The sequence below is a fragment of the Podarcis vaucheri genome (genome assembly GCF_965113315.1).
Source record: "Podarcis vaucheri genome assembly, chromosome: 1".
Lineage (NCBI taxonomy): Eukaryota > Metazoa > Chordata > Lepidosauria > Squamata > Lacertidae > Podarcis > Podarcis vaucheri.
The window spans coordinates 7,962,384-7,984,736 of NC_138759.1; the positions used below are offsets into that span (position 1 = coordinate 7,962,384).

The 22,353-nt window shown below is 44.8% G+C and overlaps 1 protein-coding gene and 2 long non-coding RNA genes across 7 annotated transcripts in view; 1 reads left to right on the forward strand and 2 right to left on the reverse strand.

Annotated features, from left to right (window-relative positions):
• Positions 1-249: 249 nt before the first annotated feature.
• LOC309531025 lies at positions 250-8,559 on the reverse strand. 2 transcript variants are annotated; one of them, XR_014219009.1, is made up of 4 exons: positions 8,307-8,559; positions 4,859-5,131; positions 1,760-1,842; positions 250-518 (listed from the first exon to the last, which is right to left on the reverse strand). It is a non-coding gene; the product is annotated as an uncharacterized lncRNA (long non-coding RNA). The 2 variants fall into 2 exon arrangements; XR_014219010.1 differs by having other exon boundaries at positions 4,859-5,134; positions 8,307-8,556.
• On the reverse strand, positions 2,356-2,778 carry LOC309531306. The gene is made up of 2 exons (XR_014219208.1): positions 2,712-2,778; positions 2,356-2,527 (listed from the first exon to the last, which is right to left on the reverse strand). It is a non-coding gene; the product is annotated as an uncharacterized lncRNA (long non-coding RNA).
• Positions 8,560-9,277: 718 nt separating the features above from the next.
• ARID4A (AT-rich interaction domain 4A) overlaps positions 9,278-22,353 on the forward strand; it is a 61,944-nt gene continuing 48,868 nt past the window's right edge. For 2 of the 4 annotated variants that reach the window (XM_082216698.1, XM_082216701.1), the window contains exons 1-5: positions 9,278-9,438; positions 10,925-10,994; positions 12,490-12,600; positions 14,422-14,487; positions 15,341-15,431. In XM_082216698.1, coding sequence (XP_082072824.1) covers positions 10,989-10,994; positions 12,490-12,600; positions 14,422-14,487; positions 15,341-15,431 — 274 coding nt within the window. In that variant the 5' untranslated portion in view covers positions 9,278-9,438; positions 10,925-10,988. Of the gene's footprint in view, positions 9,439-10,468; positions 10,657-10,924; positions 10,995-12,489; positions 12,601-14,421; positions 14,488-15,340; positions 15,432-22,353 lie in introns of those variants that run through there. The other 2 variants (XM_082216700.1, XM_082216699.1) reach the window with 2 other exon arrangements.

Consider the following 22,353-nt stretch of genomic DNA (forward strand, 5'->3'; position numbering starts at 1 on the left):
CTTAAGATGCAATGCACAGGTTTTATATTGGGAGCCAGGGGTCTTCTACATTAGTCTCCTTAGTCTCCTTTCAATGGCTACTCTCATTTATCCATAAACGGCTCCTTAGTCGCAACCAAGACCAGAAGAAGCTGTGGTGCTCACACTAGGACCCAAATGCACAATCCTTAGAAAAGAGTCTTAAAATATCCACAAAGCATGTTTGTCCAAGCTCCTAGCTAGTGTAAGGTAAACAAAAGATGCCAAATGTAATCATAAAAGAGGCTTTTATTCCATAAATCAGTGTTTAAAGTATCTGTTCATCTTGAGACATTCTGTCAGTGCTTGGATACAATGAAAGTTCTCTGCTTAACGAAGATGACTCGGAACAGATTATAAGCAGTCGGCACAAATGTACTGAATCCCACAAGCAAGATAGCTGATGTTTCATCATGGTTCCAGCCATACACACAAGCTCACACCGTTCTGTGCCTTGGGAAGAATTTTCTGCAGGGATCTGTACGTTCACGGTCAGAATTCTGTTGAAGGAAAAGATTAAAATGACACAAATATACAAATATTGGGGAAAGCTATATGTTCTCATCCAAGGGGAAGAGGCAAATCACACAAGTGTTTTGAAGATACTGTGTCCAACTGACAAATAAAATAAAAAACCTGTCACCTTTAGAGAGAGAAAAATCTCCTAACACCTTACAATTAAAGGAATTATTTGCACATAATAGAATGCATAAGCTGAAAATACAGAAAAGTTACTGAGCTTGGGTGGAAGCCAAAAGTAAACACTTGCTTCTGCAATACACCATTGCTATTTGTAATCTTAACATGAGTTAAAAAGAATAAAGGCTATATTGACTTGTAACATCAAAGTGAAACAAGTTGTCATCCTAAAATAGTAATTATATCCAGGGAGGTGAAAACTAGCAAATTGCATATTTTCCATACTAATACCCAAGTAGACAGATAAAGATCAAAGGGCTGTGTGAACAGAACCAGCTCACATAACTTTTCTCTGCCCTTCCACGCCCCGCCCCCCAATCCCCATTGGTCGTTGTCCTGTATAGCTATGAGCGTAGGAAGGAATCACCTGAACCAAGGCAGTAGACAAAGCTGTACAATACGGTATTTTTAAGTGTTTCCCAAGCAGCATGGGTTTAAGCAGCCACATCCCTCCAGAAGGATGTCAACCAAACTTAAATCACCCTATGCAGAGCTACTTCTGAGATCGCATTCTTTTTCTGTGCAAAATGCCTGGTTTCTCATTTAAGCAGAAAAATATTAGCAATATTTGCCTGACCAGGCTCTTAGCTATCCGTTCCACTGACAGGCATCCAGGGACCTCCTTACAAAGACCGTTCTACATTGCTAAAGCTTATTACCATACATAGAAAACTGCTTCCTTAGACTCCAACAATGAAAGCAGGAAGCCAGGTGAGCAGACCAGTTTCAGCCAACAAGCAAAAAACAAAACAAAAAACCAGCAATGAAAATCAGTCCAGCTGCATTTTCATTTGCTGCTACTTGCGTCTTTATTCTACACAGGCAGAGCTTTACGGAGGAAAAATACACTGGGATGCCTATGATTGGATTTTACTTGTGCGCTGGACTAGCTCCATAAGGATTAGCACCTGGAGAATGAGTTCACTATCACCATATATGATTATGCAATTCTGACACAACAAAGCACAAAAGGCAACATGAAAATTAGGAGGGGAAAAACCTTCACACTACATAGCTAGCAAATATTGAGAAACTGTCTTACCTTTCCAGATGGCTTGGTGATTAAATAAAGCACTGATTTCCAAATGCTCTCTGGAACGGGATGGTAAGCAACTTGAAAGGCACCTGGCAAATAGCAAAAAGAAGTTACATTTCTAGAAAGCCTGGCTGTCCCCCCCCCCAGGCATTCCCTCTGCTCCAACACTTCTGCACAATGGCAATATCTGTATTCTCAGTTGCCTGGTTCAATAAATTATAGTAAAATGCTCCAGCTGACAGTGCCTATTCCTTCTCTATACTGTTGTCATTACCAGTCTAGACCCTCATAGCTCAGTCAGTAGAGTGTGAGGCTCTTAATCTTAGATCCCTGCCTTACAGGGTTCGGCTAGATGATCCTCGTGGTCCCTTCTCTACAATTCTATTATCAATGTGCACATTATTGCTTTCAGCATTAAAGGGCATCAACTGGTAATATAATGTTTTCTTCTAGTTGTGGCTTTATGGAGCTAGAATACTGCTCTGGAGAGGCAGCAGCAATTGAGAGACCAGAACCTGGGGAAAAACAGGAGGAAGGTGCCTGAATCACTGTTTGCAAGACAGATTGTTTTCTCAGGGGTGGAATGCTCAGGCTAGAACAAGTACAGTGGTACCTCGCAAGACGAATGCCTCGCAAGACAAAAAAACTCGCTAGACGAAAGGTTTTTCCGTTTTCGATTTGCCTCGCAAGACGAATTTCACCTATGGGCTTGCTTCGCAAGACGAAAACGTCTCGCGACTTTGTTTCCTTTGTCTAAAAACAAATACATGTTTTCTTTATAAAGTTAATTTATTTTCCCTTCAATTTTTGAACTGCTCTTTACAGTATGTGTGACTTTAAAGAGCAGTTAATAAACTGTTGTTGTACCAAATTTGGCTTTGTTTGGACTTTTTTTGACCATAGGAACGCATTAATTGATTTTCAATGCATTCCTATGGGATTTCGTGATTCGCAAGACGAAAAATTCGCTAGACGACAAAACTTGCGGAACGAATTAATTTCGTCTTGCGGGGCACCACTGTATTATACCTTTGACATTATCATAATCCAAACATTCACAGCAGCATGTAAATTATTTATGATGTATTAGTTTTAAAATGCATTTTAAAAGCAGGTATCTGATCAAATTACACTTGCAAGTTTCTAAAAACTGTTAATGCCCAATTAAGCCAGATCAGTAACTGGAAGAACACCCACAGCTTTTCCAGGATTCTCTATTCAGTGTTCATCTCCATCTCAAGTAGCCATGGAGAGCCTGGCATGACAAAAAATATTTAACAGCTGCTATAAAGCTGAACTGCTTTTCCTTTCTTTGGAAACATTGTTAGTAGTTCTTATGGGCAGAAGAAAAGCAGTGAGCAGACAGCAGGAAAAAAGGCAGACGGCAATGGTGGAGTGTGGAAGCAACAGGAATGTATTCAGCTGCTTCCTTCTCACCTTAGAACACACCCAAGTTTTGCAGATTAAAAGTGTTACTCTATGAAGTCTTAGCAGCCTTTCCCAATATATTTTTGTGCCACAAAGCAGTTAGAACTGTAGCCTACTCCTTGATATTACCTTCAATCTATGATAATAAAAGCAGTCTTGTGATGAAATGCAGCATGGGAGCGGATTCACATTGAATTGGCTCACCTCTAACACAACAGCAGTTAATGCTTTTGCATTGTGAGAGATTCTTGGGCTCTCAGGCATTGTGGTTTGAATATGAAGGAAAGCACATCTACTAGTTTGCCGGCCTGAATGTAACAGTAAATCAAGGTTTGACATAAGGAGGTTGAAATCAAAGCCTGCAAGGGGAGGGGGCAACACACAAGCTCAAGCCTCATTCACATAACATCAAACAAAAATTCAACCCAACATGTGAACCAAGCCATTCATTCCTCCCATTGTGTTCACTGTGTTTCTTAAAAAAAAAAAGACATTTACACATATGTTAATAGCATGGATTTGTGTATTCAGCTGTAGCCACTTTCTGTACCACAAACTCTGAGTTAGTACAATGTCCAAGGTTTCTTTCTAATAAACCTACAGTGTTAACTGCCAAAGTTGAACATCTGAGCTTCTAAGGATAATTACTTCCTTTGAAGTGTACAACCCAGCTAGCTTTCCCCTCCCTAAAATAAAATCAGACACTCACACCTTGTTTCATTTAAGAACTGGGACAAAAGGCAAAACAGAAGAGGAAAATAAAAATTCAGCTACATCCATTTCCTTCCCTTCTTGGTTCCCAGGTTTATGAAAACCTATTCAGATACATGCTAGAACAAATAACCTCACTAAGTCAAGCCCTAATTGCTTAACAGCTCATGCGTAACAAAACCAAAAGCATAAGAATTGAGTCTCCCAACAGAGACATTAAACAGCATTCACCACATAAAGGACAGCATGTGAGCTACGATATGAAGTACTAATTTGCTATGTGAAACATAGTTAATAGTCATCATCACAATATCTGTACATGGCCAAGTTTATTTTGCAAAGACACAGAATAATCTTGTGATAAAAAAGGTAAAGGGACCCCTGACCATTAGGCCCAGTAGTGACTGACTCTGGGATTGCGGCGCTCATCTCGCTTTATTGGCCGAGGGAGCCGGCATACATCTTCCGGGTCATGTGGCCAGCATGACTAAGCCGCTTCTGGCAAACCAGAGCAGCACACAGAAATGCCGTTTACCTTCCCGCCGGAGCGGTACCTATTTATCTACTTTCACTTTTGATGTGTTTTCAAACTGCTAGGTTGGCAGGAGCAGGGACAGAGCAACAGAAGCTCACCCCGCCGGGATTCGAACCGCCAACCTTCTGATTGGCAAGTCCTAGGCTCTGTGGTTTAACCCACAGCACCACCCGCGTTCCAATCTTGTGATAGTTTGGTCTTTATTATTTTCATATTCTGTAAGGATTGAAGTTCACACCCATTTCCCACCCATCACCCTAGCAGGATCACTTTAATAATAGCAATCTACTAGGAGGCGATGTCTATGGATGGAGTATTTGGTCTACCTACAGTGCAGCTGTGTTTCCTCTCCCAACTGCAATTACAATGCAAAATATACACTGTACTGTGTGTGTCGGGATCAACTATTCAGAGCCAGTGTTAAGACCCACCGTCTCAGACGTAGTTTACAGCCATCTTGTCTCCGGCATCAACATATGAAGTGCAGCTGCCCTCGCTCAGCTGTCCCACTCATCCTATGTTCCGTGCGGATTATCTTCTTCTTGAGTTAGATAGCCCAGCTTCACAACGGCAGCAGCATCCTCCACCCCATGGCTTTTAGCACCACAGGGTCCTTTGCAAGGTGCTCCAAGTTTATTTGTCATCACCATGCTGAACACGTCCCTCTGATGCCTCATTGGGTTAAGTTTCAAAGAAAGAAATTGCTGCTGGAATAAGAGATACAAAGTGTCAGCATTTTGTGCAAGAGATTATAGGCCCTAGCTCAGTATGAGCTTGTCACCCCCTTCTCAATCAATTCTGTCCTATTATCCCCCTTGTCAAATCAGAACCAACACTCTGCTCATGGCACGCAAAGGTCTTTGCATGTGGGACACTATTCCAACAAGGTAACAGTTTCAGAAAAGGGGAGAAGCTCCTGCCAAATTAGGTGGGCGCTCACTCATCCACTTAAACTCAGTATGAATCAATGAAGATTTTATGCTGGGGTGTTCAGCCCATCATGTCTTAGCCTGCTAGGGAGGAAGGTTCTACATGGCTTAAGGTTCTATCTCTTTCTGACTTTGAATTCTCTTTCCACGTGCTAAAGGGAGACTGCCCTACTGTTTGAAAACCACTGTCCTGGGTAGTTAAGTGCAAGCATCCATAAATACAGTCAGGCGTGACCAGCAGTTACTAATGGTCTCTTTCTGGCAATTCCTAGATGTCCTGGACAAAGCAAGATACAGTACCTCATTTCTCAAATTACTGCATGATTTGCAGGCAACCCGAGGGGAGGGCTCTTTCTTCATAACAGGTTGGAAAGAGAGACTACTCTCTCTCTCTCTCTCTCCAAGTTCTCTGCAACACAAAGAAGGAGCCTGCCTCTTTTAGTACCTCATTTAGAAGATATAGCAAGCATCTCTCTTGCTATTTCCTAGTGTATTGAAAGACCAGGCTAAGTGAAAAGCTGACCCAGCTCTTCCCCATGTGTGCCAGAGGATTCTGTGTAGGAGAGGAGCCAGTGGCCAATACAAATAGCTCACTACTAAGGGCAGCAATAATTTGTGGAGCCCTGCTTAAAATTCTCATGAACAGTCCTGTATTTTCTGTATCCAACCTGCAGGTGGAAAACCTAGCAAGTTAGCCACGGGTGGCAAAATTAAGATAAATTACAAAGGAGGAAGGACATCCTCTCCCCACCCCATTCCAACTTGTGTGTCACAGATGACAAGATGACTATGCGGCCTAAAGCATGATGAATATCTACCTCATGCTCTGTAAATGTCACAACCGTTCAATTTTGTGTTGATTCGAAAACTGGTGTAAAATTCTGTTGTTTGCAAATATGCAAATCCTTCTTAACTGAAACAATTTAAATACTGTGAAGGAGGTGCCGGCATACTTCCCCCTGCAAATATCAAACAAGTGCTTCTTGAAAGGGGAGTACAAGATGGAGTTCAAACTGCTGGAAATACAAAGTTTTAATCTGAAATCTTAGGCACAATACTGTGCCCAGAGCTCAGAACCTGCTTGCGATTATGAAATTCTGTCGCAAAATGTGCCTAGAACAATGGGAGTTTCGAACACTGCCCCTAGTTCCATAATTACCATCCTGAACAACCAGTGAATTCATAAGGACATCTGGAGTGCAAAGCGTACAAGCACATAAAAGATGGGCTGAAGTGATTTAAGAATCCTAAGACAAGAGTTAGTATTTGCAAGGCCCTCGTGAAATTTTATTTTATTCTCTTGTAATCCTCAGTAAAAAGCTCTACTCATAATCATGGCAGAAGTTTCCACTCTACTGATTACAAAAAAGCACTCTTATGAAGCTACCTTCTTTTCACCCCTTGGCAAGTTGATGGAGAGCACAAAATTCCTAACTCTTCTTCATGTTTATAAAGAATGGTCCTTTTGACAAGGTGGGAGGACTTTTGCAGATCTTCTCTTCAGGCTACCAGAAACTAAAGGTAAAGGTAAAGGTACCCCTGCCCGTACGGGCCAGTCTTGCCAGACTCTGGGGTTTGTGCGCCCATCTCACATCTATTGGCCGGGGGCCAGCGCTGTCCGAAGACACTTCCGGGTCACGTGGCCAGCGTGACAAGCTGCATCTGGCGAGCCAGCGCAGCACACGGAACGCCGTTTACCTTCCCGCTGGTAAGCGGTACCTATTTATCTACTTGCACCCGGGGGTGCTTTCGAACTGCTAGGTTGGCAGGCGCTGGGACCGAGCAGCGGGAGCGCACCCCGCCGCGGGGATTCGAACCGCCGACCTTTCGATGTCTGAGCAACTTGCATTTACTAGAAACAGAACACAGGCACAAAAAGTCTGCACTACAAGAAAGCACAGCTTGCTCCCCTTGCAGCACAAACATCTCTTAATCCACATTGAGCAGTGGCTCACAGATGGCATGCTGAAGGTATGAGATATGGATACCTATATATCTATCTGTATGGGAGGGAAGGGAGAGAGAAGCGTACAGCATTTAGACTTGAGAGTATTCCTTTGCTTGGGACAATTTTTCGGCTGCAGGGCTAACCACACATACTTATGAGTAAACATGACTAGGAGAGTGCTATTAAAGCTAATACACAACATTAATCCTGCAGAGGAAGTCAAGCTAGTCTTTAATAGAAAATGTTTTAATTCTGCACAGTTGAAGAAAGGCTACAGCCGAAGCTTTTTGTGGGCTAGAGCCCCTCTTCATCAGACAACAGAAGTACTATTCTAGGTTGAAAGGTGCAGAGATACATGGATTGTGGAGAGTAAGCTAACAGCCAGCGGGGGTTTAAGAACAATGGAGCAGGGCCCAGCTGCTTTATGGACAGCCTCCATGCGCAGATCTCTGGGAGGATCTAAGACGGCGCCCCTGATCCACAAATGCATATCCCTCTCCATAAAAAGTGCTCCTGCGGCGCTGCGGGATGGTCGGACGTTTGCAGGTAGCTACTGGAGCAACAAAAATTGAAAGCGTTATAGAAGGGCTACGACAAGGCCCTTTTCACGAGGAAGGTACAGCCATTAAGCACTTTCAAGAAATACGAGGGTGGGGAAAAAATATGCTGCGTCCCAGATCCTCGCGGGGGTAAACTTCACTCCCCTGGTCTATCAAAAGGAAGAGCGAGGAGGGAAACCCGGAAGAGGAAGCCCCGCCCACTTATTGGCGGCTGCGCAACTCCTGACGTCACACTCGGCTTCCGGTCCGCAGCCCCGCCCCGCTACGCAACGTTTACCTCGGCCCGTTGAGGCAGTTTTCCGCGGTAACGGTCGCGGGGCTCGCGGCCCTCCTCGCCCCTCGACGTTCTCCACACAAAATACGGCTGTTTTTAAGCCAACGGACGGAGGTCGCATTCTCCCCCGCCACACACATTAAAAGGCCTCACCGCACCCACACCTACCTCGGCTTCGTTTACCTCAGGCCTCCGCCGGAGCCGCTCCTCAGCACCCCTTCACCTCCAGCCCTCTCAACGAAATGGGACCGAGACGTGACTGAAGAGCGCACAAAATGGCGCCGGGCGAAGGCGATGGGGAGGAAAAAAATAATGAAACCCTGACGGCCGGAGGACGCATGCGCGTTAGGACTCGGCTTTCCCTTCGCCGCCTCCGCAAGCTTCTGTTGGCCCCGCCCTCCACCTTTCCGTTTCCATGAGACAGGCGCGGGCAGCCAATCACCTCTCGCCATTCCTCCTCCTCATTTTCCCTAGCCCCGCCCACCCGCTCCTCAGATTCCTGCCCCGCCAAGTCCTCCTCCAATCGCCTCGCGGCGCTTCACATCCGGCCCCTGCAGGCCTCTCGCTCGCTTCCCCTTCTTAGCCCAGGGAGGCGGGGCGGGTGGAAACTTTGACTTAACTCCTTTTTTAAGCCCCCGGCCGTCCAACGGCGCTTCGCCCTTCCTCGGTTTGGACCAATGAAAAGTCTTTGATGATGGTGGAGGGGCGGGGAAACGAAGAAGAAGAAGTCGGGTGCGGGCGGGGGCGGAGGAAAGCGGCCGCCCAATCGCGTCGCGGAGAGCTGCCCTTCCGCAGTCCAATGAAAGGCGGGAGCTACGCGCGGCGCCCGATCGGGGCGGGGCAGAGCGCCCCCTCGAGCGTCACGGGCGGGGAGGGGGCCCCGCGAGGGGAGGAGCCAATGGGAGGCCGCGCCGCGCAGATCCTGCTCAACAGCTTGTTATTTGGGTGTTGAGCCGCGCAAGGCAGCAGCAGCAGCAGCAGTAGCGCTGGGCCGGGGAGTCCCGCCCGCCGCCCGTCAGGGAGCCAGAGCGCGCGAGCCAGAGGCAGCCCGGGCTGCCGGGGGCGGGGAAGAGGCGGAGCCGAGGCGCGAGACCACAGGCCCGTCCTCCTTCCCCACCTCCCTCCCTCCCTCCCCCTCCCCGCTGCCGCCGCTCGCTCCGTCGTCGTCGTCCTTCGCCGCCTCAGCCGCCGCCGCCGCCGCTTCTTTCCTGCTCGGGGCCGGACGGCGGAGACGCGCCCACGTCTTACACCGGAGGAAGGAAACGGGGCAGCCGCCGCCGCCGCCGGATCCTCGTCGGCGGTGAGTTGGTGGCGGGGCTGAGGGGGCCTGGCCGGGCTTGGAGGGAAGGCAGGGGACCCTGCGCTGGAAGTCGGGATCCCCTCCGGAGGTTGCGGGAGGCCCGGGCGGGATCCTCCTCCTCCTCCCGCTGCCTCTCTAATGCCTGACGGAGAAGCGCTGCCTTCTTCTGCCCGCTTCCCCTCACGGAGGAGCCACCACACACCGGCCAAGTCCTCCTTCCTCCTGCCACACTTTGAGCAGGCTCTCTTTCCCCGCCACATCTGGACGAGGCCCCCTTCAGCTCGGGGCGGGCCGCCTCCTCCCCATGACTTCTCTTTTCCCTTCTCCCCCCCCCCCTCAGAAAGAAAGCCCCTCGTCAGTTTCCTTGGCCTTCCTCGGAGGGGGGGGGTTGGAGGCGTTCTTGCCCCCCCTCCCCGCTTGCCATCGCCTTGGTTGGGGGTCCGAGGGGCTTGTGTCTTGGGGGGCAGCCGGGGTGGGCCGGGAGACGGGGGGGGGGGTTCACAGAGGCCAAGGCCTAGAAGAGGGGTGAGGTTTTTTTAATCGGGTGGGTGGGAAATGGGGGGGGGATGTGTTTCCTTTCGGAGTCGAGGAGGTTTCCCAAAACACAGCACGGATTTTGCTTTCACTTGGGGGCGGAAGGAGGAGGAGGGCTTCGGCATATGGGGAAGTGCGTTTAAAAGGAATGGGGCTTGTTTCGAGCGAGGCCTGGATGTGAATCGGAGTGGGGACTAAGTGCAGGGGGTGGGGAAAGAAGGTCTGAGGTGCTTCTCAACCAGAAAAAGCAAAAGAGTGATTTTGCTAGGCGGTCGAGGGGATGTTGCCGACAACTTGCAGCAGCCCTGTGCACCCTTGGGTGCAAGTCCCACTTGAGTACATACTTTTGAGTAAACATACAGAGGATCAAGCTGGAAGTCGTAAATGGAGGGTGTGTCTGCATTTGACTGGCCTGTCAGCCTCCCCTTTGCCAGGCAGCATTTTTACCTTCAGATATATTCTTGTCTGTCTTTTCAGATTTAAGAAAGCTAAGAGAGGGGGGCTGGAGATCCTGGCTTCTTGGGATTGCTCCTGTTTCTTGATCATCCTCTTGCTTCCTTTAAGTGAATGTCTTCTCCGTGGCCTTAGAGTTTCTTTTCTTGACAGGCTGAAGAGAAAAGGATGGATGACAGTTACTGACGGGGGATGCAGAGATGAGCAAGAGGGAGCTGAAATAGAGAGAAGGTAGCAGCATCAGCTACTTCTCAACCAGAACTCCAAATTGCCCACTTACTACTTTTCAGCCCTTTCCTTCTCCTTGCCGGTATGAGGCCTTGAGTGAGTGTTCTACAGATGCAGAAGTTCTGCGTTGTGTACACTAAGGAGAGGATTGTGTTTTCATAATTGACCATTGACTTCATAGTTTAATTTCTTGCTCTTCAGTTCTGTAACTTTTTATAAATTTTTTTATAATTACATGTATGAATATTACCATTTTCTTCTTGTTTTCTAGATTTTTCTTCAACTGTGGTAAAAAGAAAACGTTTGAGCTGGAATCCCTCAAATAACCTTCAAAGATGAAGGTAAATCTGTTTCTCAACTTCTCAGTTTTCCCTTCTCTTCTGTTCTCTATCCTGCCAATGAATGTGTATTATTTTCCTTCAATGTTAAAATTACATCATCCTGTTGAATACATATTTAGTGAAATATGGTTCATATGCCACTGCTAGGAAGCTTGCCTTTTGCTGAACAGCCACATATGTCTGCAAACCCAGTGAACAGCTCTGGAAAGAAATGAGGCATTCCTCTTCTGGTTCTTTACATTCAAGAACTTATATATCAGTAACATCAGTGCTAAAATTCTTGCTTACATTGTGTTTCAAATGTTTCTCTGAAAAGTTGAAATTGCTGTTTTCCACTACGGTGTATTGGGAATGAGAAGTGAAATTCTATCCCTACCCACTCATTTGCTGGGTTGTAAGATTGTTCGCTAGTTATTACTTGCTGTTAAAAACATCACCATTCAGTGCTACTTGTTCGTTAGTTATTACTTGCCATTAAAAAGGTCACTATTCAATGATGCTAATTCATTGAACAGAAGTATGGTCAAAGTTGATCAAAGTGAAAGTACATAAGACACTGCCTTATACTTATTTTCTAATGAATTAAGTCCTAACTGTTGGACTAAGGCTGCAATCTAATGCACACTTACCTGGGAACTACCCTGTTGAAATGTGCTGTTAAAGTATTTTCTAATAAATGGGCTGTTAAGCTGGCAAATGACCCAGTGTTGTATCAGCAGTTAAAACTTTGTTAACCTCTGCTGTTCTGTACCCAGGTGCTTGTTTTTTGGGAGGTGCAGCTTTTGGAAAAAATGAACAGAAAACTAAGGAAAATTAGTGTTGCATTCTATCCTCATTAAACAACAATTGGGCTTGTTTCTTTTTCTTTCAACTGTATATGAGAAATGTATTCCGAAACGCAAAGTTTGACTGTTGGTATTTCTGCCTGAGAAACCACTTGTGGCCAGTAAGACTTAAAATCCATTGGCTGAAGCAGCAGCTGTCAATTTTTTTGTTTACAACTGCAATGTTGGAGTACCATGCACTTCTTCAAAGACTTCAGAGCGTACAGTCCATCTTGCAGAAATACACATTCTTGTAGGATTATTTTTAGTGTTTCCAGTGTGTACTGTTACGTATTGGTCACTGTAAGCTGCTGTCCAAATAGTAGATTACAAATGGTAAAAAGTTTTGGATTAATCTATATGCTATCTTAGTAAAAGCAAAACACAAGAACCAAATCCTTTCTCTTTTTGGTGACTAGAGTTTTTTCTGAATGGATAAAGTAAATAAATCGCAATAGATTCTAAAGACTTGTTGGGTCAGAGTAAACCTGTGTGTATGTGCAACTCCACTGATTGCCGGTGGCAGGTCTTAGTCTGTTAGTTACTTCCTGGAGACTTAAAAGGTTTTCAACGTGGTTTTGTTACGATTAAGCTTAAAATTGTGCCATCTGAACCTTGAGAAATGTGCTTGAATGCTTCCACCCTTTGACCATTTTTTGCTCTCTCTTCAGGCAGCAGATGAGCCTGCCTACCTGACAGTTGGGACTGATGTCAGTGCCAAATACCGGGGTGCCTTCTGCGAGGCAAAAATTAAGACAGTAAAAAGGCTGGTGAAAGTCAAGGTAAGAGAGAACACTAATGCCAGTGCATTAGCCACAGGTCTTTCACATCAACTATTTCCTTAGATACTTTTAGCTAGAGACCCGGGGACCTTCTGCATGAAAATGCATGCATCCTGCTGCTAAGGAAGCCCAGCCCAATAGGGCACCCTGCTGAAATAAAAAGCTTGCCAAAATGTAAGGTAGCATCATTTATTTTCAAGCAGTAAGAAACCCCACTTGTTTTCTCTCTTCTGGTCCAAATAAGTGTTACGGCATTGGGATCGAGGAGAGAATCAGGAATACCCTGCATTTCTCCTTGGATGTGTGCAGGTTCATTTTAGGAGTCTATCTTTGCTGAAGAGCAGGGTTTTTGTTTTTGTTTTAAAAAAGAAAAATCAATAACAATTTGTGCTTACTATAAATTTGATGGGGCTTTTTTTGTAAATGCTGAAATGGGTAAGGATTATGGTGAGCCCTTCATAGGCTTCACCTGAATGATATCTAGAAATTCAGCTTTAAAAATACATTCGTTTCTGAAGTGTTTCCATTAAGGGTATGTTCTAGCACGGGTCTTCTAGCACGGGTCTACAGTCGCTGGATCGTTAAGAGAGCTTTCTAATTGGTGTAATCTGCTGTGTTATCAAAGAGACAGACTTATGGCTAAGTTGCTAGTGTAGCAGGAATTGTGATTTGCTCAGTCATTGATCAAGAGAAAGCAAATCTCTAATGGATCTGAGTTAATGGATCAGTTGCATGTGAAGCCATGATCATGTTGGTATTTTGCCTCACAATTAATAGTCTCATGGCACCTTTCAAAAGACTCACAGTCTTGCAGTCTTGTGCCCACTTTCAAGTCCCAGTGACCATAATGGGACATCCTTTTGAGTGAAAATGTATATGATTGTCCTGTTAGGTAAAGGTAAAAGGACCCCTGACCATTAGGTCCAGTCCTGACCGATTCTGGGGTTGCGGCGCTCATCTTGCTTTATTGGCCGAGGGAGCCGGCGTACAGCTTCCGGGTCATGTGGCCAGCATGACTAAGCCGCTTCTGGAGAACGAGAGCAACGCACGGAAAAGCTGTTTACCCTCCCGCCAAAGCAGTACCTATTTATCTACTTGCACTTTGAAGTGCTTTTGAACTGCTAGGTTGGCAGGAGCAGGGACCGAGCGACGGGAGCTCACCCCGTCACGGGGATTCGAACCGCCTACCTTCCAATGAGCAAGTCCTAGGCTCTGTGGTTTAACCCACAGCGCCACCTGTGTCCCTTTGTCCTGTTATTGTGGCATAAACCTCAGTCAGCTAAGACGTGTTCTTCTTTGATTTGTGTCAAGAGTTTCAATGTACTACACTGTATGTAAAAAATGGATTTACTAAGGAAACATCATTGGAATCCCCCGTCCCCAGATCACTTATTGACCTGACTTGGCAACCAGACAAATACCATATACTCAATTGATAGCGTGAAATTAAATTTCTTCCAATTTCTTCCATAGTTGTGCTACCGTTTTAATTGAATGCTTTTAATAAAAGCAAACTTCCATGTTTGAAAAATCTTACTTAGAATAATGTTCTACTCTGCATGCTGGCATATAGGGTGAGATCCGATGTCACAGCAATGTGCACTTCCTCCTGCTCTTACCCCCAGTTGGATCTGGAAAGTCCCCATACCTGCTGGGGCATACTTTAGGGAGCAACCTACTGGCGCATAAAAGCCTTGTGTGTGCACACATGAAAGTCCATTGCTCAAGTGGGCTGAAGTTGAATCTCACAGTAAATGACATTTTTTAACCTCTTTGCAAGTAAAATTCTTTTTTCTTTAAAATCCCTCTCAAAATATGCAGGTGATCTTAAAACAGGATAATTCAACACAGTTGGTGCAAGATGACCAAGTGAAAGGACCTTTAAGGGTATGTATGCATGTTTTCTTCAAAAGTTATCAGTAAATTCAAAAAACTGTGCATTTAAATGCCTGATTCAGAGTAAGACAAATGACAGCAGCATTCCTGTTTGACTTTAGTTCTCAGATTCAGGCATATTTTTTCCCCACCGAAATATTAAAGTGAGGATATACAAATAGTTCACTCAAAAAATGAAGGAAGAAATTATCTACGAAAGGAAAACTGTGTAAAGTAGAATATTTCAGAGCAATGTTTATGTAACCACTCCTCACTTCAGAAACTTGATACAAAGTTTCTGAGTCCAAAAGCTTGGCCTTCCATGGGATAATTTTCAGTCTTGGTTCCATGATGGTACAGACTATTCAGCTGACAATGAAACGCATCCGGGTCCCACTTCAGAAGACAGTCTTTGCACTTAAGTGCCTTTGAAATAAAAAGCAACATCTAAGGGCATTAGCTTTCTTAGTCTTGAAAGACTTTACTGCTGAGAGGAGAGTCAAAGTCTGCTAAGGAAAAAGTGTGCATCCATTTCTCTGTGTGAAGTGGGAAGCCCGCAAACAACTATTATTCCCTCTGCTGCTTGCACGGCAGCTGATAATCCCACACAGCAAGAACCACACCCTTAACTGTGACTGAATGGGCAAAAGGAAGGCAAGTATACAGGCAGCTATCCCACACTTAAATGCAGGGTGCTGACTTGTCGTTCTGAAAGCAAATAGAAAATAATATGTAAAATTCAAATCTAGGGGAGCAAAACTAGTGCCTTAGTTGTCAAAAGGTTGAGGAACACTTAGGCACTGTTGGGTTTAAATTTAGGGTGTTGATCTGTACGAGGAACTGAATGTGATTTCTAACATTATAGGTTGGTGCAACTGTTGAAACCAAGATGTCTGATGGATCGTTTCAAGAGGCCACTGTCAGTAAACTGACAGATGCAAGCTGGTATACTGTAGGTAAGTAGATTTCTGTGCCAAAGTAGATTTCACTGGCACTAAGATATACATAACTTCTTCTCTGTCCCAGATGCACAGCGGTTTTTGAACAGATCTCTTATGACTTTTTAAACTTCCCAATAAAATAGGGCGTCTGTATAGAAGGAATATTGCCAAATGTTTAACAATGATTTAGAAGTTGGGGGGGGGGGAGACATGGAGCCAATTAAAATACCTCAATCCACACCCCTCACCAGCCCTGCATGAGTCCTTTTGCCTGGCTGTAATGTGTCCTTGAACTCTGATGGTGATAGTAATACTTGCTTTCTTGGATAGAGAGGGATGTGTGAGTGTGAAGACACTAACCAACTCTGCAGAAGCAAAAAAACACATTTATTGCTCCACCTAGTATTGCCTCCGCTCTGCCTGTCACTGCCGTGTGGCTCCCATAAGGTTGCCCAGAGGGGAATGTGACCCTTGGGTTAGAAAAGATCCATGCTGCTTACATAGTGGTCTCTTCAGCATTAGAAAGCAATACATCAAAAGTGTCTGCTGGGTTCTTGAGTTAATCCATGATCAGTAGATGGACTGTACTACTTCAGATTGTACTTGTGGGTCCGTTGTACAAATGCCCAATTATGCTAAAAACAGCTCCCTGAAATGTACCAGACTATCAACTTTTAGATTTCTCCTGCCTGCAGACTGAAATGGTGTGGTTAAGCAACGGATGCTTCATGTGGAGCTGCTTGTTTTGTAAGTGATGGAGAACCTCTGGTCCTCCAGATGTTGCTAGAGTACTATTCCCATCATTCCCGACAATTGGCTGTGCTGCCTGGGGTTGTTGGGAGTTTGTCCAACAACATCTGGAGGGCTACAGGTTCCCCACCCCTGGCCTGAGGATGCCAGGCTTTGAGTTAGGAGCTCAGCCTCTTAGGAAAAACCAGGCTATGTGGATAAAGTGAGCACACAAGTTTAGAAAAGTTAAGTGTAAACTACTTCCCTAGGGCTCATCTTTACCAGCTACACTAAGCACCTTCATTAGTGTCATGCTTAATGGCTGTACCTTCATACTTTTGAATAGGAGAGACAAGAGAAGCGATGGATTGTTGTGAGTTTTGTATTTCCTGATATGGCTGTACTTAGCCTCATAAATAGTCATTTGCCTTCTTGTCATTGGGGCTAAGGATTGCTTTTGGGATTCCCCCTTGTAGGTCACAAATGATAAACATGCGTATGTATGAGCAGAGAGACTAGTAATTTGTGTGGCACTAGCAAGGCTTCTGGAAGGGGTAAAGGCCAAGGCAGTGGATTTTCTTTTAACTTCTGTGTTAAAATAAGTTAACAAGCTGAGAACAGTTTGCTGTATGACAGTGTTTTTCAAGTGTAATTGTGTTTATATAGCAACAAAATATTGGAGAACATAATTCCTTTGGCTGCCCTGAGCATCACTCCTAAAGTTTAAAGAAATTGCAGAATTGGTTTTGGCATGTTTGCATTTCTGTGCCTTTGGACTGATAATTGTGGCCCAGGAGCTTGGAAATTGTTTCAGGGACCCTAAATACCTTCTCTAGCATTTCTTATTTGTGGGGAGATGAAGGAATAAACAGTTCTCAGCCAAAGAGACCAAGATTTTGGAGAACTACTGCCAGTTATGGTAGATCATACGGAGTTAGATGGGTTCGTGGTCTGATCTGGTATTGGATAACTTTACTTATTCATATTGCCCTCTGCCACCTGAGAATTATTAACAGTGTCTTGTAAAATAAAACATAACAGTATTTTAAATATTTGTCACTGGACTTTAAATTAAGTTGTAATGTTGTTTTTAATAAGGAGGATTTGTAAGTTTAGAATGCCCGACATATTGTTGTTGAGATAACTGCATGGATTTTAAACAAACTTTATCCCATTTGAACAAAGGCTTATTTGTAAGTTGCTTCTTTCAAAAAGTTCTACAAGTCCTTTGCATACTTAATTCTTGAGTAAATATTATTCTCTGGAAGAGTGGCTTAAAAGTGTTCTAGGGCTGTTTCATGCAAGTGTCAACAACAAGAATATAGTGGCAGTCAAATTTCGGCTTCTAGCACTGCATTAAGAATTGAAAATTGACATAACTGGAAAGTTTGTTTTGGTAAGCCTTAATGTATTAACTAAACTTCACATGATTTAATGTGTTGAATTGTTTGGCTTTTGTCCCCCTTTACAAAAGCTCCAGGAAAGTGTATCTGTACTTTGCCCGGCTGCAGGGATATGCATTAAAATATTACCTGCCTCTGGAAACAGCTTGTGTGTGTGCCTTTAAGCAGATACTGACACTGCTTTATGTGGAATATGAAGGTTCTGGTTTGGTTAATTTCACTTTGGTCCATGTTTGCTGTCATATTGAGCAGGGCCAGGAGCTTCTTGAATAGACCAGCATTTTCTCTATTTAACAGCTGCTCTCTGGTTTCCAGGTGGATACCTAGGTTCTTGTCCTAAGCTGGAATACACGTGGATAGAATTGTAGCCTTATGCCTCAATGAATAATTGTCTTCACCTGAACAAAGGTGGTTTGGTTGTAGTGAGAGTAAGAAAATGCTAAGGAAAGCATTGAGGAATGAATGCACCCTTTTTGTGGTGACACATGTATGCAAGGGGAAATCAGTGTCTCAGAGTTTGTTGTGGCTGGTGGGATCTTCCCCCAGGTGGAGTTCTGCTCAGGTGATGCTTCTGCAGGCAGAAGTGGGAGGAGACTTTCCTCGATTTCTGCCTGCAATCTTGCACTCTCCGAAAACCTGTTTTAGAAGGTTGGGAAAAGGCTAACTTAGGATCCAAGCCAGAATCATTCCTTCTGGTAAGCAAGTTCTAAAAAATATTGGCTGTGGCCCAAAGATGAATGCTGCAAGATCTGTGGAACTTAAATTTTCTATTTTAGCCGCAGCCCAGCCTCCACACTGCAAGAGATGCTGACATTTGGGTCACTCTCACTTGACTTGGAGTAATGTTTACATAGTTCAAATGGAATTCATGACCACAAGATGGTCAGCTGAAAAGGGACCTCCATGTACAGCGGCAATATACCTTTAAATACCAAATAAGGTGTGATTGATCATCGTCATGCCCTGCTTGTGAGCACTTGGGTGGTAAAATCTCCGAAATGGAAGACAGATAGGGAGGCAAGCAGTTCATAGTTCTTTATTATTGAAAGAGAGAATAAAAGCCATAAGGACCACTGGTCAAAGATTTGACAGGTCTCCTGATTGCTGACAGACAGAAAGCAGTTCTATACAGTAACTGAATGGAAATTTAAGCTGCTATCTCTCAAAATACGGGTAGCCAACATAGTGCCTTCCAGATGTGATGGTACAGCTCCTGTAATCCCTGACCTTTAGCCATGCTGCCTGCGGCTGAGAGGAGTTAGGAGTCATTACAACACCCGGGTGGCTCCATCTTGCTTACCCTTCCTTAAAACATGGGTTAGTGTATTGCCTAGATGCAGCCGCTGCATAGTATAAATCAGTCTAACTACATACAGTTAGGGATGGGGGAAAGCTGCAAAATATGGAGTGAGCTATTGACACCTTGAGCACCTTTAACTCAATGTTGTAGATTCATGTCAATTGCTTTTTTCTCAGTCTGCAAACACTGTTAAAGGAAAAGAAAATCTTAGGCCTTCCCTATTAACTCCTCTGGGCCTGCTTCACACGGGACCGGTGCGAAGGCAACGCTTGCTCCTTACTGAGAACAAACCTTCATTTGTTAACTGCAGGTAGCTGGAGCCAGCATTTAAGCCAGCTGTTGTTATCAGGGCACCAGTGTTACCATACATTGATAAACGTCTTTTAATTTTGCCAGAGACCGGCCCTCAGACTCTGTGTGGCAATTGGATTGTTTCTTCCTTGTTAAGGAGGTAGTTGTGCTAGTGGGCTTCAATTTTGGAGCTCTCCTCTCTCTGCAGCATGAATTTGCCGTATCCAACTTTTTATCCTTTGGGGGAAATCGTTGCTGATTGTTAGAAGGCATAACTGGCTACAGCTGCATGCTTGTCTGAAGTGAGCGCTATGGGAGAGGAAGGGGGAAGCTGTCGTCCACCCCCCTCCAGATGTTGGTGACTCCCAACTTGCATCAGCACCAGCCAGAATGGCCAACTGTCAGGAAAGTTGGGAGCAGGATGGAGCCCAACAACCTCTGGAAGGCAACAGATTCAGACTTGAAGAGATTGAATTCAGTTCTTCCCTCAACCATGAACATGAAAGGTGTCCCCTCAGCCTCCTAGTCTCATCATCTGTTATATGGGACTGATAGTTGTAGTCAGGAGTGTACTCAACATTTTTCTGAAATGTGTACCCATGTCCCCTAATGTGTACCCATGTCCCCACACATAAACCAGAGTGTTGTAGTGGTTAGAAGGCTGAATTGGGAATAGGGAGATTTGTGTTTAAAACCCCGCTTAACCGTAAAGCTCAATGTGTTAACTATGATCCAGTTGCTGTCTCTTAGACTAGCTTACTTTAAAGCATTGCTGCGGGGATTTTGTGTGTCATTGTGTGAGGGTTTGTTTGGTTTTGTGTGTGTGTTTGTGCCATGGGGCTTTTATACAGCCTTGAGCGCCTTGGTGGTACAGTATAGAAATGGTGATAAGAGTAAAATGTCCTTTTGAGATCTCAGGGCTTGCCAACTTGCTGCCCTCCAGCTGTCCTTGGGCACTAGCTCCCATCACTGAGGCCCAGCGCCAAGGGCGTTCTGGCTGTTCCCTTGCTGCGAGAAGTAAGGTCACAGGGAACCAGGCAGAGGGCCTTCTCGGTAGTGGCACCTGTCCCGTGGAACGCCCTCCCAGCAGATGTCAAGGCAATAAACAACTATTTTACTTTTAAAAGACAACTGAAGGCGGCCCTGTTTAGGGAAGTTTTTAATGTCTGACACTGTATTGTTTTTAATATTCGTTAGGAAGCCGCCCAGAGTGGCTGGGGAAACCCAGCCAGATGGGCGGGGTATAAATTATTATTATTATTAGCCCTAGCCAGCATGGTCAGTGGTCAGGGATGATGGGAATTGTAGTTGAGGACTACGTTGTCCACTCTTGCTCTAATCATAAAACTTCTAAACAAGGGGACCAATTAAGTTTAATAAGAATGCTTATTCGGTTCTCTCATTTCTTGTTCTCCTGTGTTTTGTTGCACTTTCCATTTTGTATGTTTCAGTAAGGGAAATGTTGTAGAAAAGGTGATGCTACTGAGCTAACTTACAGGTGTATAGGTATGAAGTGCTTTGCAAATTGTAAAGATGCAGCCTGGAAGCAGAGTAGCATTTACTATCTTTGATGTGTGTTTTTTGGTGGGAAAAATATGGCCGGATTCTGCTGGCTCTGCACTAGCAGTTAATAAGAGAGCAAAACAGCAGCGCTGAGCTCTTGTCAGTTGTTCTTCTAGGAATCTTTAATTTTCATGGCTCCTTGACAATGTACTCTTTTAAGAACAGTTAAGTGTATTGAAAAGGTCATGCTCAGGGAGGCTTTAATTTGAAGTAGGCTGCATGTGAAGTAGATTAAAAAGAAAGGAGATTTAGAACAGCAAGGAATACTTAGCTGGGAGGAAAGAGAGTGGGTGGTGATACAATGGAAGTGCGGTTTTTTAAAAATAAAATTCTTGAACCAGATGCTTGAACACCCTCTTCGCAGTACCAGTGAGACTCGTAGAAGCAGAACATTTAATTGGATGGAAGATACTATATCTGTGACATAATGCTAAATTACTAAATTTCTGTCGCTTGATTTCACTATGTCCGATAGAAGTAGAACTTCCTTTTTAAAACAGAAGTGGATTAAATACCATTGGAAAGCACTCCTTCTCCCTACTGCAGTGTCTCGGAGTGCTGGCTGGAATAGGGAAAACTGATGCAGTAGAAGAGTGATGGGTTCCTACCCTGTAGTTCCTTGCAGCAGCAGGAGGGCTGTGCGGAAGCAGTTTTTACTACACACATGACCCCTGTTGTATATGTGCAGTCCTTGCCTCTCCTTAAAGCGTAACGTTTGAAAATAGCCCAGGCATGTGACCTGTCTCCAGTAGTAATGGGCAGATCAAGGGAACAGGCCCTGCATGTTGTGTTCTGTGTGTGGCATGGAACACTATCTTCCATAAACTGCACATAGAGGGACCAAGTGTGAAGTGACTCCAGATTCACATATTGAGATAGCCAGTGGTCCAGCACCTCTTCCTTTCCTCATTGCTCAGTGTGGACCCCAAATAAAGAAACAGCCAGCAATGGGAGCCATGATCAAAGGAATGTCCCTCCCCATTTCAAATCCTTTCTGATAAAGGATTAGATCTGTTGCTTTTTCCATATATGTCTGACTCAGGAAATGGCAGTATTTCTCATCATTCATCCTTTACTATTCTAATTCATAAAAAGAACCAAACCTTAATTTTAAAAAAAAATCTAAAAGTCATATATTTGAAGAACTTGAGACTGACCCAGAAACTCCAGCAGGTGCAGAATGCCGCGGCGAGACTCCTTACGGGGTCTTCGCTGCGAGATCATATCCATCCGGTGCTGTACCAGCTGCACTGGCTCCCGGTGGAGTACAGGATCAGGTTTAAGGTGCTGGTTTTAACCTTTAAAGCCCTATACGGCCTAGGACCCTCGTACCTACGGGACCGCCTCTCCTGGTATGTCCCACAGAGAAATTTACGGTCTGCAAATAAAAACACCCTAAAGATCCCAGGCCTCAGAGAGGTTAGGCTGGCCTCAACTAGAGCCAGGGCTTTCTCGGCCGCGGCTCCAATCTGGTGGAACGCTCTGTCACAAGAGACTAGGGCCCTGCAGGACCTGACATCCTTCCGCAGGGCCTGCAAGACAGAGCTGTTCCACCAGGCCTTTTGTCAGGGCGCGCAGCCTGACCCCCTCCTCTGGCAATCTGCACAAAATTTTGCTTGATGGTTGCCATTAATTTGATTTTAATTTGATT